Raw genomic sequence first — 17484 nt, 5'->3', positions numbered from 1 at the left:
GAGCTCTTCCCTTCGTTCTGAGTTGTCTTTCCTACTATTTTTGAGCTCTTGCTTGAGATCTGCGTTTTCTTTCCTAATATCTTTGAGCTCTTCCCTGAGATCTGCGTTTTCTTTCTTAATATTTTCGACCTCTTCCATGAGTTCTGAGTTGTCTTTCCTACTATTTTTGAGCTCTTGCTTGAGATCTGGGTTTTCTTCCTAATATCTTTGAGCTCTTGCTTGAGATCTGCGTTTTCTTTCTTAATATTTTAGAGCTCTTGCTTGAGTTCTGAGTTGTCTTTCCAACTATTTTTGAGCTGTTGCTTGAGATCTGCGTTTTCTTTCTTAATATTTTCGACCTCTTCCATGAGTTCTGAGTTGTCTTTCCTACTATTTTCGAGCTCTTCCCTGAGCTCTATGTTGTCTTTCCTGCTATATTCGAGTTCTTCCATGAGCTCTGCGTTTTCCTCCCTAGTATTTTTGAGCTCTTCCATGAGTTCTGAGTTGTCTTTCCTACTATTTTTTAGCTCTTGCTTGAGATCTGGGGTTTTTTTTCCTAATATTTTTGAGCTCTTCCCTGAGGTCTGCGTTTTCTTTCTTAATATTTTCGACCTCTTCCATGAGTTCTGAGTTGTCTTTCCTACTATTTTTGAGCTCTTGATTGAGATCTGGGTTTTCTTTCCTAATATTTTTGAGCTCTTCCATGAGTTCTGAGTTGTCTTTCCTACTTTTTGTGAGCTCTTCCCTGAGCTCTGTGTTGTCTTTTCTGCTATATTCGAGCTCTTCCATGAGCTCTGCGTTTTCCTTCCTACTACTTTTTAGCTCTTCCATGAGTTCTGAGTTGTCTTTCCTACTATTTCTGAGCTCTTGCTTGAGATCTGCATTTTCTTTCCTAATATTTTTGAGCTCTTCCCTGAGATCTGCGTTGTCTTTCCAACTATTTTTGAGCTCTTGCATGAGAACTGCGTTTTCTTTCTTAATATTTGACCTCTTCTATGAGTTCTGAGTTGTCTTTCCTACTATTTTTGAGCTCTTGCTTGAGATCTGCGTTTTCTCTCCTAATATTTTTGAGCTCTTGCTTGAGATCTGCGTTTTCTTTCTTAATATTTTCGAGCTCTTCCTTTTGTTTTGCATTTCTTCTACAGTTGTGCTCAAATTGAAGCACTACGTCTCTGTGAATTTGAGACAGTCTCATCTCACTAGCCTCAAGCTGCACTCTTAGTGACTCATCTCCACTATCGCTTCCAGAAGATAAGTTATTTAATGACTCCTGTGGCATTTTTTTAAAGGTTTAAAGCACCGTGTCACAGGTTAAATACGTATTAGCTTTGTCTAACACAACTGGCTGTTTCTGAAAATGCTCCAATGTAAACTGTTAAAGGAGCTCCCTATTTAAGGACTAGCAGAGAACGTGAAGTCGACCGTAACGTCAGAATGGTCCTTTGTGAAGATCAAAGGATCAAAGAGCGGGGTGCGTTCCAAGATGGCCGAGTAAGTACACGCTGGTCGTGTCCAAATTCATGGGCTACATCCTCCTGAGGCCGCATTTGTAGACCGATTACGTCACAGCGACGCGCCGAAGGCTGTCCAAATTCGTAGGCTGTGTCCCAATTCAGGGTCTGCACGCTTGAAGTACGCGCACTATGCGTACTACATACGGTGCGTCCTATAAGTACAAGAAGTGCAGAAGTGAGAGGCTTGTGAAATGGGACGGTCTAGCCTTCGTCTCGCTGTTCAGGTTGCCTAGCAACCATGATACTAATCGCGAGAAACGTTACATGCATGAAGGAGAAAGGAGATGTGACATAAACGAAGGAGAAAAAAATGTTTTGTTGGTCATTCATTTTTGTCATGACATCACTTTGATTAGTTGAGTATCTGAGGCTGAGACCACGGGACTGTAAAACATGATTGTTGGGCTTCATTTCTGTACTGAACAGTCATTTAAGATTAGTTAGTAAATAACAATTAGCTAATGTTGTTCATGAGACTAAAGTCATCTCACTGTGGTAATGTAAATATAATATGGCCAATATTATAGTTATTGTCAGATTATTATGATATATATATACACAGCACTTACATATATATACACACACACACACACACACACATATATATATATATGTGGTGTGTGTATACATGTGTGTGTTATATATATATATATATATGTATGTGTGTGTGTGTGTGTGTATGTATGTATTATGTGTGTGTATGTATATATATATACTATATATATATATATATATATAATGTATATGTATATGTATAATTATGTACCACAAAAAATACTGCAGTTACATTAACACTTAACAAATCAGGTGTGAATGCTGATTAAGCATTATGAAAAATGTAGTGTAGTCCTTATTATGCCATTATACAACAAAAGCACACGAGTGATAAGAAAGCAATTGTTGCAAATGTCATACATTATTTGATAGATGTAAGCTGTATGAATATGATATTACTAAAGACAATTTACTCATAGGTGATTTAGACTCATTGACGTAGCTGCTGTTGCTGTCCCCAGAAAGGCAAAGTAACTAACATTCTTCGACTTTTTCCGCATGTAAAAGGAAATTGCATTTGTGATGAGATGATGGATTGTATGTTTGTCGGGAAATTTTTGGGAAGAAAAATGAGGAAATATTTGCTCTATTTCAGCATTTTCAAACACTGGTTCAACTTGGACAACTTGATTAGTGTTTCAGTTTGTTTTCCACATTCACAAAATCGTTTCAGTTTTAATTATTTCTCAAAAGTCTATTTTGTTTAATATTTATTTTAGTAAACAACATTATTTTTCACAACTAGTTTTAGCTTTTAGTTTCGTTTTAGTTTAACCTGGGAAGAAGCACAGGCGTTACAGGGAGCAGCAGTTTCCACCTTTTAATCACCCGCTATTTACATCCAACCAGCAGGTGGCGGTAATGCATCTCTAAGCTTCTTCGCTGACCGCCAATAAATTCAAGAGTAGAGGGGCTTTTATGTTGGAAATACTAACCGGAAGTCATCTGGATATCGTGTGACTTGACCTTTTCTTCAGGTTGAAGCCAGCGATGGTACTCTTTGTTAAGTAACGTGGTGGTAAACGTTGCTTTCAGACAAGATTTGCTCATTTAAATAGCCGCTGTCGCCGTGTCTGCCGTCATTTGTTCATACAAGTTAAAGAAGCGGTCAAACTTCGCTTGTGGGACTACTTAAATCGCAGTTCGCTGACGCTGGTGTGTTGGCTGCAGTTCGAGGGGGGATGTCTCTTCACGGCAAAAGAAAAGAAATCTACAAATACGAAGCGCCATGGACGGTGTACGCCATGAACTGGAGCGTCCGTCCGGACAAACGGTTTCGGTTGGCTCTCGGCAGCTTCGTGGAGGAATACAACAACAAGGTGCGCAGTGTGGTTTGGGCCGCCAGCAGCTAACGCAGCGTTGACGAATTAATGCTAATGCTAGCTGCCCTAGCGTACAATAACAATGTCCGATCTGTTGTTATTTACCAGTAAAACTAAAACAACAACAGTGGGCATATGTGTTAATAACCAGCGCGTCTTTTGTTGTGTATTACTAATAATATCCCTTAGTAACGCCACTATAAATGGATAATTCTAACTCCGAACCCCCTTGGGAACAGTCATTTGGTTTCATTCCCGATATATCAGGTCGTCTGTTTGATATGACAGGAGATGTTTTCCCTCCTGCACAGGTTCAGCTGGTGGGTCTGGAGGAAGAGAGCTCAGAGTTTGTCTGCAGGAACACATTTGACCACCCTTACCCCACCACCAAGATCATGTGGATCCCAGACACGAAGGGGGTCTATCCAGACCTGCTGGCCACCAGTGGGGACTACCTGCGCATTTGGAGGGTAAGAATACAGATAACTGTGTTTTATATAGGAAAATCCTGAACACGCTACAAAGAGAACAAGTAAAATATAATAGATAATATGAATTAAAACCGCGAGTTTCCAAAAGTGATTTAAAAGAAAACGGCAAACAAGACACGGTTAGAGTAGTATGTTGTGAGCAAAGGGGTCACCACACAGGAGCGAGGGTGTTGGAAGACATGTATGAGTACAGCGTGATAGTGGTGAGGATCAGCTCTGTGCCCCTTCTTGTTTGCACTGGTGATGGACAGGCTGAGAGATGAGGTCAGACAGGCGCATCCATGGACTGTGATGTTCACATGATATCGTGATCTGTAGTGAGAGAAGGGAGCAGGTGGAAGAGAGTCTGGAGAAGTGGAGGTATGTTCTAGAGAAGATTAAATTATTAGAAGAATCAAAACAGAATATATGTGAGTGAATGAGAGGGTGACACGTGTAACAATGAAGACGCAAGCAGCATAGGTAGGCAAGAGAAGTGAAGAAGAGAGTGCAGGCAGGGGGAAGGGAGTGGAGATGAGTTTCAGGGGTGATTTGTAGCACAAGGATAGGAGGAGTGAGAGGGGAGGTTTACAGAGTGATAGTGAGATTAGACATGATTAGAAATGAGTACATCAGAGGGAAAGCTCAGGTTGAGTGGTTTGGAGCCAGATTTAAAGAGGCAAGGCTGAGATGGTTTGGACATGTCCATAGGGAGTGATGGCGAATATTGGTCAAAGGAGGCCTGAATATGGAGCTGCTAGACAGGAGTAAAATAGGAGGACTACAGAGAGAAGATTCGTAGATGTAATGAGAAAGGACATGCAGAGGGTTGGTGTGACAGAAGAGGATGCTTAGAGACAGGGTGAGATGGAGAGAGATGAGCTGCTGTGCTCTAAAAGCAGCAGTTGAAAGATGAAGAATAACAGGGAAGAGATCAAGATGACATCTCTTTATGACCTACTGGCTTTTAAAGTGATCATTAAATATTTTTAATACCTACTATTATGTTTTAAGTTGTACTCTAAAACAGACGGGGAGTAAGTCACCTGATTAAATGTAAGAGCCTGTGGGGCGAAGAAGAATTTGCATTAATTTAACTGGGATGAAATGAATGCATGATTCTGCTTGTTAAAGTCTTAGGAGATAAAATGAGCAAATAACAAATGTAACTGGAGGATCAGACAGCCAATTGTGTTAACAAATAAGAGCTATTTTGTGCTCTGCGCTATGGAGCTTTGCTGTTCCATCCATCCATCCATCTTCATCCGCTTTGTCCGGGGCCGGGTCGCGGGGGCAGCAGCCTAAGCAAAGAGGCCCAGACCTCCCTCTCCCCAGCCACCTCCTCCAGCTTATCCGGGGGAATACCAAGGCGTTCCCAGGCCAGCCGAGAGATATAATCTCTCCAGCGTGTCCTGGGTCTGCCCCGGGGCCTCCTCCCGGTGGGACATGCCTGGAACACCTCACCCAGGAGGCGCCCAGGGGGCATCCTTGTCAGATGCCCGAACCACCTCAGCTGGCTCCTTTCGATGTGGAGCAGCAGCTGCTCTACTCTGAGCCCCTCCCGGATGGCCGAACTTCTCACCCTATCTCTAAGGGAGAGGCCAGCCACCCTTCGGAGGAAGCTCATTTCTGCCGCTTGTATCCGCGATCTCGTTCTTTCGGTCACTACCCACAGCTCGTGGCCATAGGTGAGGGTAGGGACGTAGATCGACCGGTAAATTGAGAGCTTCGCTTTTACACTCAGCTCCCTCTTCACCACGACGGACCGGTGCAGCGTCCGCATTACTGCAGCTGCAGCCCCAATCCGTCTGTCGATCTCCGGCTCCCTTCTCCCATCACTCGCGAACAAGACCCCGAGATACTTGAACTCCTCCACTTGGGGCAGGAACTCATCCCCGACCCGGAGTGGGCACTCCACCCTTTTCCGGCTGAGAACCATGGCCTCAGATTTGGAGGTGCTGATCCTCATTCCCGCTGCTTCACACTCGGCTGCGAACCGTCCAGTGCGAGCTGGAGGCCCTCACCCGATGAAGCCAACAGAACCACATCATCTGCAAAAATCAGAGATGAGATTCTGAGGCCACCAAAGCGAAAGCCCTCCGCCACTTGGCTGCGCCTAGAAATCCTGTCCATAAAAATTATGAACAGAACCGGAGACAAAGGGCAGCCCTGGCGGAGCCCATCACCCACCGGGAACGAGTCCGACTTATTGCCGGCAATGCGAACCAAGCTCTTGCAACGGTTGTATAGGGATCGAATGGCCCGTAGCAATGGGCCAGACACCCCATATTCCCGCAACACCTCCCACAGGACACCCCGAGGGACACGGTCGAATGCCTTCTCCAAGTCCACAAAACACATGTAGACTGGTTGGGCAAACTCCCATGCACCCTCAAGTATCCTGGAGAGGATAAAGAGCTGGTCCAGTGTTCCGCGACCAGGACGAAAACCGCATTGTTCCTCCTGTATCCGAGGTTCGACTAACGGACGAACTCTCCTTTCCAGCACCCTGGCATAGACTTTCCCAGGGAGGCTGAGTTGCTGTGTTAAAATATTAATAATCATCTCCACATTTTACTTCTTTATTATGAACTGAAAGTGTCCCGCTGTTCTAACTATTACCTCATGGAACAAATGCATGATTTAATCCTCTTTAGTTGCTAAAAACATAACCAGCTGTTTTAAAAGCAGGAAATATTACATTTGTGAATTGTTGAGGACTTTCAAGAAGATGCATTTGGTCTTTTTTTTTTAATGTTTTCATAGCAAAAGTAAAAACGGTATTTCCAGCCGTATTTAACTTGTCTGCTGCTGAAATGCACAACTGCATGTAAAAGGACTAAAAGATTTTTTTCGTCCTGGAGGCTGGCTGGTGGCACATTAGCTGGTAGCACTTGTTGTATAAGTCCTTGGGTTTGTGTTGCAGGTCAGCGACACAGAAACACGTCTTGAATGTTTGCTGAATAACAACAAGAACTCAGACTTCTGCGCTCCCCTCACCTCCTTTGACTGGAATGAAGTCGATCCTAATCTACTTGGTAAGTAACCCAGTATGTCATAAACTGTAAAGAGTTACTAAATTGAATGTAGTTTTTCTTCCTTTTGTGACCTTTGAAATCGTTAAGCTTTGTTGCTTTTTCTGCAGGTACTTCCAGTATTGACACCACCTGCACAATCTGGGGGTTGGAAACCGGCCAGGTGTTGGGACGAGTTAACCTTGTGTCTGGACACGTGAAGACCCAGCTGATCGCCCACGACAAAGAGGTGTGTGTGTTTGGAGCCCAGAGGTGATCCCTGTGTTGCTGTGTATGCACAGGAATATTTAATTGAATCCAGCTGTTTGTCTCTGCAGGTGTATGACATCGCGTTCAGCCGTGCAGGAGGTGGCAGAGACATGTTCGCCTCTGTTGGAGCCGATGGATCCGTCCGCATGTTTGACCTGCGACACCTCGAGCACAGCACCATCATCTACGAGGACCCCCAGCACCACCCGCTCCTCCGTCTCTGCTGGAACAAACAGGACCCCAACTACCTGGCCACGATGGCCATGGACGGCATGGAGGTGGGTTTGCTTTAAAATACTATAACACTTTTTTTTTTGTTTTTTTTTTGTTTTAGGGAGCAAAAAAAGTAACATTTAGATTTTTTGGGGCATGTAATTATCAAAGTGCCTCTTCCAGAGTTTTCCATTAAATACCTCAGCAGAAGGAGATTCCCAGAAAGACCTTAGCCATTTTGTAACATCAGGCCACATTTTATCTGTTTGAGGAAAATAGTTTTATTATTATTTAATTTGAAATCTTTTTGTTTAATAGGTGGTTATCCTGGACGTACGCGTGCCCTGCACTCCAGTGGCTCGGCTGAACAACCATCGCGCTTGTGTTAACGGCATCGCGTGGGCACCGCACTCCTCATGTCACATCTGCACCGCAGGTAAGCAAACTGCAAGCAGGCCTTCAGTAAAATTAGAACCACTCACGGAGATGTGTGATCTCAGGTACCACCGCTAAGACATAAAATAACACACTTCAGTGTTTAACTAGAAGTTTATATTTGTGTTTTTAAAGGCTTGTAAGATACCAATATGCTGGATTTTGATTGGTAACATTAACTTATCTTTTCTTAGAAACAGAAAACCAGGACTCATGCTACAAAGTCATTCACTTGTATTTTGATATGCTTAAGACAAATAGCGACATATACAATATGAAAAAACTACGTGTGGGTAATTTAACCATTTAGTGGGGCTTTATCCTTCAGTGGGAAATTTGTGAAATGTTGTGATTGGCCCATTAAGTACTGTTGTTCCATTTCCACAAACTACAAACACGCTCCATCTACCACAGGCAGCGGACTTCAAGCACACTACAAAAAAGTGTAACAGTCATGATTATTTGGCCATCAAATCTCCACCTGTCCATGTCTGTAACGGGCTATAATTGAGGCTTTTGACTGTAGTCGTATGTCCTGCTTCTGATGTTACGGGCCATGAAATGTTTAATTGGTGCATTATGTAAAAGATTATAACATGCTATTTTATTTTTGTGGTTTTATGATATTTAGCAAACAGCTTCGACCATATTTGAGCAAGGGAGGTGCATTACCTACTGCCAAGCAACAGTGAAAACAACAAAAGGAAGCGACACAGCATGCAAAAACCTTTCATTTATTTGTCTTCACATTTTTTTTTACAAAACTTTTTTTTTTAGATTTTTTTTAAAATGTCAAAACATCTAGATTAACATGCAAAAACAGATTTGATCGGTCTTTGTTCGTTTCTTCAGAATTTTTAATTTGAAATAGCAAACTGTGTCCGTTCTTTGAATTATTTTGGTTTAGAAAAAATGCAAATAGATAAATACTGAATGTTGCACTGACTCCCCACGCCGTGAGCGGGGGTTTCGCCTTATAGCCAAAATGTTTGCTGGATGAGGATATGGAGCGAAATAGTGCATGGTTTATCTACCAAATTTCCTCTTGTGGGACAATTAAATGATTATTCTATTCTATTTACAGTTTATTGTAGATGTTTTGCAGACCGTGAGGTTGAGATAACAAACATTAGAATTATCGGAAATTCCTTTTCTTGACAGTGTCAGGCTGTTTCTTTATGGGTGGTTTTTCTGTACCGAGTCTCACGTATTTTAGGACATGAAATATTGCATAAATGATTTGATTTGTCTTGTAAACCATGACCTTAACAAAGTGTAATGATTTTACTTTAAACACCAAAACCAGCATTTGTCTGCTTAAAATAAGTTTGGGCAGAAATACAAAACGATATTTAATAAAAACACTTTAGTGTTGTAAAAGTGTGTTGGGCGAGACTTCTCTTTAAAGAAGAGTGCTTTGCCTTTCCCATTTAGTTTTTTTTCTTTTTTTGTGGTAACTGAAACAACCTTCTCTTTGTTGTCAGTATGTCAGTGATTAAGTCAATAAAATCGGTCATAAAAAGCCCGTGGATAGGCCAAATATTCAGTGCAGCAGTTATCCAAATGTTGTGTTCGTTGCCGTAGAAAGCATAACAAAGATTCGATTCACGATTTAAGATGACTCTGCCGCACATCATCACGTCAGAATAGATCAGAACGGCAGTTTTCCAGCTTTAAGCCAGGGACTGGATAGAAAGGTGCACCGTTCTTTGCTGCTTTTAAGAAAATTCAATATTAGCAGTGTGCTCATTTTGTTACATTTTCTTTAAAGTTATTTTGCCCAGCCCTGGCATACTTATGTTAGAGGAAGCACTTAAACATTTTATTTCCACCTCAGCACCGATATCTCTGCTTTGCCTGCTTCCCGGGTTTCCTTTTCTGTTCTTTTTTAAAAAAATTCATTAATTGATTGTTTACATTTTATTGTTCCCTTTTCTTTCCGTCTCCTCTAAGCTGACGACCACCAGGCCCTGATCTGGGACATCCAACAGATGCCACGGGCCATCGAGGACCCGATCCTGGCCTACACCGCCGAAGGCGAGATAAACAACGTGCAGTGGGCCTCCACGCAGCCGGACTGGATCGCCATCTGCTATAACAACTGCCTGGAGATCCTGCGTGTGTGAAGTCACGGAGAAGGAGCGCCATTTCAGATGTGGACTTTTTTTTCCCGTTCTCATTCCTACGTTTTCAAGACGAGGATGAGGTGTCGAGTGAACTCTCTGAATGTGTTTGGAATATTAAACACCTGCTCCGCAATAACCTGGTTTACAATGTTTTTTCCATGTCTTTACTGTTATATTAACCGTGTTTAAGCACTTATTTATTTTGCTCACATGGTAGTGTTCAGCAGCTGGAAGAGACACGAGTGCTTTGAGCTGCTGCGTATGAAAGTCCGATTTTTGTACTCCTCGGTGTGATTTGTAGCCAGCCGTGTGATATTCATGAAGGGTTTACCTTCCTTGTACATTTCATCTGTTTCCTTTCTAAAGGTTGATACCAGCTACTGTAGGTGCCAGAAGATGGCCTCTCTAATATGTAGGAATATGTTGTAGCCTTTCTCGTGAATGCATACCTTCTTATCGATAATTCGAGGATTAATATATTGCAGTCTTGTTTACCCTTGTGGCAATTAAAGCTGTTAAATTTGGGTGTATGTACTCTCTTCAGATGACTGTGCCCAGCCTCAAGCTTGTGACTGGTGCAACTTTTCGAAAAATGTAAAATAACCTGAGAGGGTTCATGTTGTCACTGCAGTGGTGTGTCATCATATGTTGTGTTTTAGTTCGGCTGGCGATGCTGTGAAGCAACCGTGTACAGCAGCACTCAAAACCTACCAGAGCAATGTTGTTCAACCTTTTATTGCCCCCCCCCCCAAAATTATTCAATTATTCTCCTCTTTGTCTTATTTTTTCATGTAGAAAGTTGTGCTTGGAAAGCTGCATTTTTTTTCATGCGCGTGAGCTGTAAAAATGGGAGGAAACAACTTTCTGACTGTTTATGTCTGCCTCTTTTTTTTGTTGTTGTTTTCAGTAATTAAAGGGTCATGTCCTTGTAGCATGCCATTACAAGGCAAATTGTACATACATATAAATATATCAACTCAAGTTGTTTGTAAGACAAGTGTTCATGCCGTAGTTTTGTTTTCTTTTCATAAAGTTTAATATGGAATTTACTCAAATAAATTGTATTCCTCCATGTCTTACAAACTAAGCCTTGTGTTGCCTTATTTCTTTTTTGCCCCCCAGCTTTTGTAAGATCATTTTACTGTTGCTGCCTTTGCATGGCACGAGTTAATCTATTTAGAAAGCTACTGCCGTCAGCACATTCATCCTGCAGTTCTCAGAGAGCCAGCGCTGTCTATTTACAGTTCGGGGTCATTTTCACCTTACGCTCAGTTGCCTCTCTCCAATAAACATAATTTCAGTTTGTTGGTAGAAGGGTGAAAAGAGGGGGCACCCGGATTTGAACCGGGGACCTCTTGATCTGCAGTCAAATGCTCTACCACTGAGCTATACCCCCTACAGGTGCAATACTGTCCTTTTCTCTTCTTAGTTGTCAGTTCCCTGATAGGTCAAAAACACTGTTCTTGTAAAAAAGGTAGCTTTTTTTTTCAGTGCAAAAAAACCTCAACATTGCACTTCCCATCAATAATTTTAAGGTCTGATACTTGCTTTTCATAAGAATTTACTACTATTCCTCCTGAAAAGTCTGAAAGGTGCAGCCTTCCAATTTTAAATTGGGCTAATCTGCTCTTCCACTCAGCTTTCTGTGCAGCTGATAAATTTAGATCACTCCCTAGAAGTCATGTTATGACCACTTATGCTGGGCACATGCTTTCAATTTGTCACAGAAATTAAACATGAACTTTTCTTTTGCACTGACCCAAATTTTGAGCGGTGGATCACCACTGGCAACGGAAGCTGGGTTTCCAGGAACTGAGCTTTTTCATCAGTTTTCATGTGAAGAGTGGACAGTTTCCTTTTCACATGTCGGGTTAAGAGGAAGCCCAGGAGGATACTAAACTGGCTTCATCCTGTTGTGCACAATAAAGTTGTCCCGAGTGTGAGACTATCAACAAGGAGTTCTAGTGTGATGCCCTGAGTTCTTTGGCCACACGCGTCATACTTCCTCATCACCTGCTCCCCTTGGCTTTGCAGGATTGCTGTTTTGACACATTAGAGGACATCCAGCTGCCACTGCAAGTGATACAACAGCAAGGGGACATAAGCGGCCTTCCTTTGAGAGACCTGAAAACATCAGCCTAATTGAAAACGGTGCAGAAGTGCAAAAAAAGTTGACCTTGAATGTGAGGTTGGCCAAATTTACATCAAGATTTTTTGCTTTTATACACGTATTCTTACAACTTGTTGATCGGGCTGAGGTGTACAATATTTAGGAAAACCCGTCCTCCTAAATGACAATATATTATATATTCATTGAAAAGCTTAGCTTTAGCGTGTTCTGTTATTTTGAAGTGTTTGCAATGTTTCATTTGGCATTGCAGTTATTATCCCAGCGCTCGGGTAAGTTACTTGGAAAACAAAAGGAAGTAACTTTGCAGTGTGTCTTTAATCTAAAAAAGACAAATAACAGGAATCTGTGCTTGAAGAAGCCTTTCACAGAATTATAAATGCTTAATAGGTCATTACATTCACCCCGTGGCTGGAACTGAGAGATCATCTCGGCGCACATTTAGACGTCGTCTCTGTGCCTGTATGCGATTGACAGTTACCATCCACTTCAATTGCCACTAAGCTGATTTCCCTTTACGTGCGTCCAGGGTGCGGTTTGTCCACTGCGAGTCAAAATAACTGAGAGAACAAGTCCTTCATTGTTGGCACTTTCAGATAAACACATCAGGAGCGTTACGACACCGTGTGACCACGCTGCTTTGAGAAATAGTCGACACACGTCTGAGGTGAGCGGATAAACAAACACAGAAACGGGAGCAATCAAAGCATTCGTGACCAAAAACAAAACTGTAAGAGCTATATTTAAATGTACATGAAACTTTGGCGTTTTTTGTTTTGTTCTGTGCTGCTTCACTGTGTATATTCTAATATTTTCTCATGACACGCTTGACACGTTTTCATTCACATCAAAATGCTGCAACAGGAAATATGAGATGAAAACGACGCTTTCTCCTACGTCTGCCATAAATCGTCATCCTTCACGGTGTGTGAGACAGTTATTGTACGACTTTTTGATATTTTTAAACATAAACAACAACGACAAAACACTGAACCTAAACCACTCACAGTTGTTACATTTACTAAGTGCATGGTCCTGAATGTACCTATAAATATTTGCAATATGAAAATAATTTCATTTCCAAATAGCTGATTATAGTTTTCTATGTTCAAATCTAAATGTGCAATTCTTACACAAACTGACTGCAGATAATTCTTCAAACGTGAAACCTCTTAATTCTTTCTTGTCATTTCACTTCTCTTCAAGGACGCCTCCATGTAGGAGCGGTTGGTGTAGCTTTGAGATCCAGTGACTGCTTGGCATGTCCTGTAGATGTCAGTGCACCATCCTGCTCTTTATTGCACAGGACTTTGGGAGTGATGGGATGCTGGAGCACAAAACTACAGCAGCCTTGAGGGCAATGTTCGGTCTGTGCTTGAGAAACTCGAGACACTGTGTACCCTCTGTGATGTGAAAGGCAAGGCATCCCACGCTCCACAGCAGCATCTGAACAGGAGAGGAGGTTTAAATGGGAAGGAAGTACCGATGTGGGGAAAATATGGCTGTACTGTCCAAAGTACCAGGCTGTAGGGTGTGAGGGTCAGTGATAGCTCTTCTAGCTGCCCGGCAGGACAGGATCAGACACATGCCTCTGGATCTCCTGCATTTCTGTGGAGATCTCCAGGTGCTCCGGGAGAGAGGGGAAGCGCTGGGTGCCGCACAGAAGTCCCGAAGGCTCTTGGTCTCCAGAGCAGAAGATCTGAGGAGGAGTGAGGTCGACAGAGGGTAGATGTGGTCGGTCTGCCTCTGGTGACATGGACATGGTGTCATCTGATGCCACAGTTAGATGGATCCCGCTGGACAGGGAATCCTTGGATTTGTGCTTGCAGTCAGAGTCTGGACTCTGGAAAGACAGAGAAGTATTAGTTCATACAAGATTAGATATATGTAGTGTATAATTTAATTATATTAAATAAACGGCCTGACTGATGTTCTGCAGGACACAAAGGTCAGAATCTTTTTTAGAGTCTAATTTAAAAAAATTAGTTTATTATTATGGATGTTTTGGGCTCAAAAAGTGCTCTGAATCCAAAAGCAAGGAAGAAAGATCCTGCATTAACTGATCTCTTGCTACAGATAATGCAAGACATAAATGATGATTGGGGCGAAAAGGCAGTCTGTTATCTTGAAACCTGGAGATAACAATCATCGTTCGACTTGTAGATTTATCAGATATCTCTGTTATTCTTTTTCCTTTCAGGATTATGGATGTCTTAAGTTCTTGTTTTCTTTTTCAACTCTGATGAACTGAATTGAATTGCTTAAATAGTTTTTCTGGCAAAAGTGTCAAAAAAAGTAATGATTATAGAGGAGCAATCTTATTGCACATAGCATATGGTAAGTAAAGCACCTGGAGTAGTGAGGCAGTGCTGTCGATCTGTGGTGGCTGCTTTGGAGGGACGGTGTGGATTGTGGGTGTGCCCGTGCTGTACAGTGTGGTGGGATGAGGTGGGTGAGGGCTGGGGGACACAGCGCTGTAGGCCGGAGGCACCGGAGCCATCTGTCTCTGAAGGAGCTGCAGGATCACATTAATGTCTGCAGTCATACGGGTCTCCAGTCTGGACAAGACAAGAAGATAAAGATATATGGCTTCAAGACTCTTTCACACATTTTTTCTTTGATTTCTATGATTTGATCCTGGTCAGAACACTTCTATAAAGCATTATGAGTGTTAATACACTTTTCTCTATCTGTCGCTATAGAATCATCACGATCATTCACGTGGAAGCAGGCAGGCAGTTAAAAGAAAACACACATGATGGACATTTTCAGTCTCACCCCTGACCCTTTCTTATCTCTGTTTATTTTGTTCTTACTCCTCCTTTTCTCTCACACACATGCAAAATAGCCCCATGTAGTAAGCACTCAGCTGGAAACTGATATGCAAACACAGAAAGGGTGGAGCTGAAATGCAAACACTGCCTTGGGACAACAGTGACAAATGCATCCACCTCCCAGGGGCCTCAGCACTGGGGGTATAGCTCAGTGGTAGAGCATTTGACTGCAGATCAAGAGGTCCCCGGTTCAAATCCGGGTGCCCCCTTTTTGTTTATTTCTTTAATTCTAAAACAACATAAGTCTAGCTTACCGGTTTAATTGTGACTGAAGCAGCTCCAATCGAGACTCTAGCTCACTGGGCCGATCTTCAGCACAGGGTGAAGGGTGAAAACTCGCCCTTACTGAGGATGGCCGCCTCTGGCTGTCTGAAAACTGGCTTGCTCTGCGGTCTGGCCAGTAGCTATACAGGCCTGGCATGTTGATAGGGGTTGCTGCTGTGCAAAAGTAAAAGAACAATCATTTCTTGAAAAAATGTTTGTTAAAATATGCGAATGTATTACTCCACAGTTATTTTTTATTTATCTATCAGTGCTGCATTCAAACCAAAAAAAGCAAATTAAAATGGAATAAAAAATGTACATTTGTGGAGTTTTTGTGTTCTCTGTGCCTCCAAAAGTGTTTTAAGTGGATTTTACCTGAGTATGGAAGTCCTCCAAGGTCTACAGGCGGGCCGAGTCCAGCTGAAGGTCCACTGTGAGGCAGAAGGTTGACTACTGCAGATGGATAGTCTCTGGTATCACCCGCAAGGGGGTACAACTCCCCTTTGCTGTGTCCTATGGGCTTCATTTCCTCATCACTAGACTGTGAACATATACTAGCACTGCTGCAGAGGTCTTCCCAATGAGATCCTGCCATTGTTCCCCGGTGGTGGTTTGACATCGAACGTGACTGATCTGGGTAAGAGTCTTCACGATCCATCCCGTCTGTCCACACAGAGTCACAGCTCAGATAGGAATAAGACAATAAGTTGATACAGGAGGATTTGGCGTTAGGCCGCGTCCCTTACTCACCTGGCCTGTTTCTCCGACGCAGTGAGCTTCTCCGATGCCTCGTCAGACGATAGCCACATTCAGAGTCCCTGCCTGGGGTTGTCTGGTTTATTCTATCTACCTGATACAGATCAGCTTCAGTAATTCAAAATTACAAACCACATCTCCTGCTTAAAAGAAACATACAGCACCTTTTCCATCAGTATATTTAGAAATCTAGGTGAGATCTTTATGATTTTACCACTTAAGATTACCTCTGATACACCTCTGATACTGGTAATCACTTGTAGCGCTGTGGCACAATGCTTACTGAGTGTGTTGTTCAAATGCCCCAGTTTCAATACTGCCTCTAAACCCTCCTGCACACTTTGCCTATATTTACATGTTTGCCTGGAGGGCCCTCACATTAAGTGCTTTTCCAAACCGTTTAGTTTTAAGTTGAAACGGCACCACGCTCACAAACCAGGAAGGCTCCAGTTAGCCAGTGTGATTATTTCAGGACTGACAGAGTAATATATGAAAAGAAATGTCTTTAATGGACATTTTATACATGTTTGATCACAATTTCATTGTACACATGCAATGACAATAAAGGGCGATTCTATTCTATTTATTGTACTGTTATAAATATTAGTTATAAATAACAAGAAATAACAACGTCATGAAGTCATATGGGAGCATTTTGGAAAATGTAATAGATTCATTTACTTTGAAATGATAGACATGGTTCTAGTTTATCTTCTAGACGGCACTAGAGATCATCAAACTGGAAGTTCCTGTTTCCAAAAGAGAAAGGCAGGTATTTCTGCCCTAACCCTTAAAAGAAATTAAAAGGAAAGCGTGACCCCACACAAAGTTACACTCAACACAGAGAGGAAAGGCATAGGGGACCGATTAAAACCGGGGCAGAAAATGCAGTTTTAGCATGTTTATGATGTCATGATGACAACATCTCAGTTGATTTGCTACGTTTTTACTAACAGAATAGAATCGGCGATCTTGAGACATAAATCTATGACTCTAAACTCTAATCACAAGCAGGATGCTGTGTAACAACGCCCCCTGGTGGCACTCACGTCTCTCAAGTTGAAGGTGATCTCCAAATTGTTCCAGAACATGTTGGAAAAATCAGGATACATGTCTAGCACTTCCAGAAGGTCGTCCCTCAGGATCTTGTGAAGATCACAGTATGTCAAAGCCCTGACATCAGCGCTGGATTTCCCTGACCTCTCGTACAGATTGATGGGTTCACCAAAGATGTCATTCTTTCCTACATACATCACAGCAAAAGTAGTGGAAAATTCAATTAGGCAAGCCCATCCTTGTATAAGCAATAACAGGCTAATGTCAGTTCTTTTATTTATTTATTTTTTGTTTAATGTTTAATGCATTATTAAAAAACTAATGCACCACAGTGACCTGATCCACAGCAGTACAGCAGCTCAACACAAATCAGTGGTCCCCACAAACACAGGCACAAAGATGTGACCTGTGCAGCCTGGATAAGCCAGTGCTGGCTCTATTGATGATCAATCGCTGTGGAATGAAAGTGGAGCTGTGCCCAAACACCTCTGGCCACACAACACACACACACACACACACACACACACACACACACACACACACACACA

At 42.4% G+C, this 17484-nt stretch overlaps 2 protein-coding genes and 2 non-coding genes across 5 annotated transcripts in view; 2 read left to right on the top strand and 2 right to left on the bottom strand.

Annotated features, from left to right (window-relative positions):
- The first annotated feature begins 2965 nt into the window (after window positions 1–2965).
- On the top strand, window positions 2966–10985 carry dcaf7 (ddb1 and cul4 associated factor 7). The gene is made up of 7 exons (XM_005921821.3): window positions 2966–3367; window positions 3682–3840; window positions 6767–6878; window positions 6986–7104; window positions 7193–7402; window positions 7656–7773; window positions 9726–10985. Exons 1-7 carry the CDS (start codon window positions 3230–3232, stop codon window positions 9896–9898), a joined length of 1029 nt encoding a protein of 342 aa, XP_005921883.1. The 5' UTR covers window positions 2966–3229; the 3' UTR covers window positions 9899–10985.
- Window positions 10986–11222: 237 nt separating this feature from the next.
- Window positions 11223–11294, bottom strand: trnac-gca. Its single transcript has one exon. It is a non-coding gene; the product is annotated as a tRNA-Cys (tRNA).
- Window positions 11295–12834: 1540 nt separating this feature from the next.
- kcnh6a (potassium voltage-gated channel, subfamily H (eag-related), member 6a) overlaps window positions 12835–17484 on the bottom strand; it is a 25715-nt gene continuing 21065 nt past the window's right edge. The window contains exons 11-16 of one of the 2 annotated variants that reach the window (XM_005921822.3): window positions 16930–17123; window positions 15875–15974; window positions 15500–15787; window positions 15115–15298; window positions 14377–14584; window positions 12835–13869 (exon numbers count right to left, since the gene is read on the bottom strand). In XM_005921822.3, the coding sequence (XP_005921884.1) occupies window positions 13582–13869; window positions 14377–14584; window positions 15115–15298; window positions 15500–15787; window positions 15875–15974; window positions 16930–17123 (1262 nt within the window). In that variant the 3' untranslated portion in view covers window positions 12835–13581. The remainder of the gene's footprint in view (window positions 13870–14376; window positions 14585–15114; window positions 15299–15499; window positions 15788–15874; window positions 15975–16929; window positions 17124–17484) is intronic. The other variant, XM_005921823.3, reaches the window with a different exon arrangement.
- Window positions 14998–15069, top strand: trnac-gca. Its single transcript has one exon. It is a non-coding gene; the product is annotated as a tRNA-Cys (tRNA).

Source organism: Haplochromis burtoni, unplaced genomic scaffold, assembly GCF_018398535.1.
Source record: "Haplochromis burtoni strain Fernald_Lab_line unplaced genomic scaffold, NCSU_Asbu1 Contig_52, whole genome shotgun sequence".
Classification (NCBI taxonomy): Eukaryota; Metazoa; Chordata; class Actinopteri; order Cichliformes; family Cichlidae; genus Haplochromis; species Haplochromis burtoni.
The sequence above is the reverse complement of the archived record's forward strand: the minus strand, read 5'-3'. Positions and strand labels throughout refer to the sequence as shown.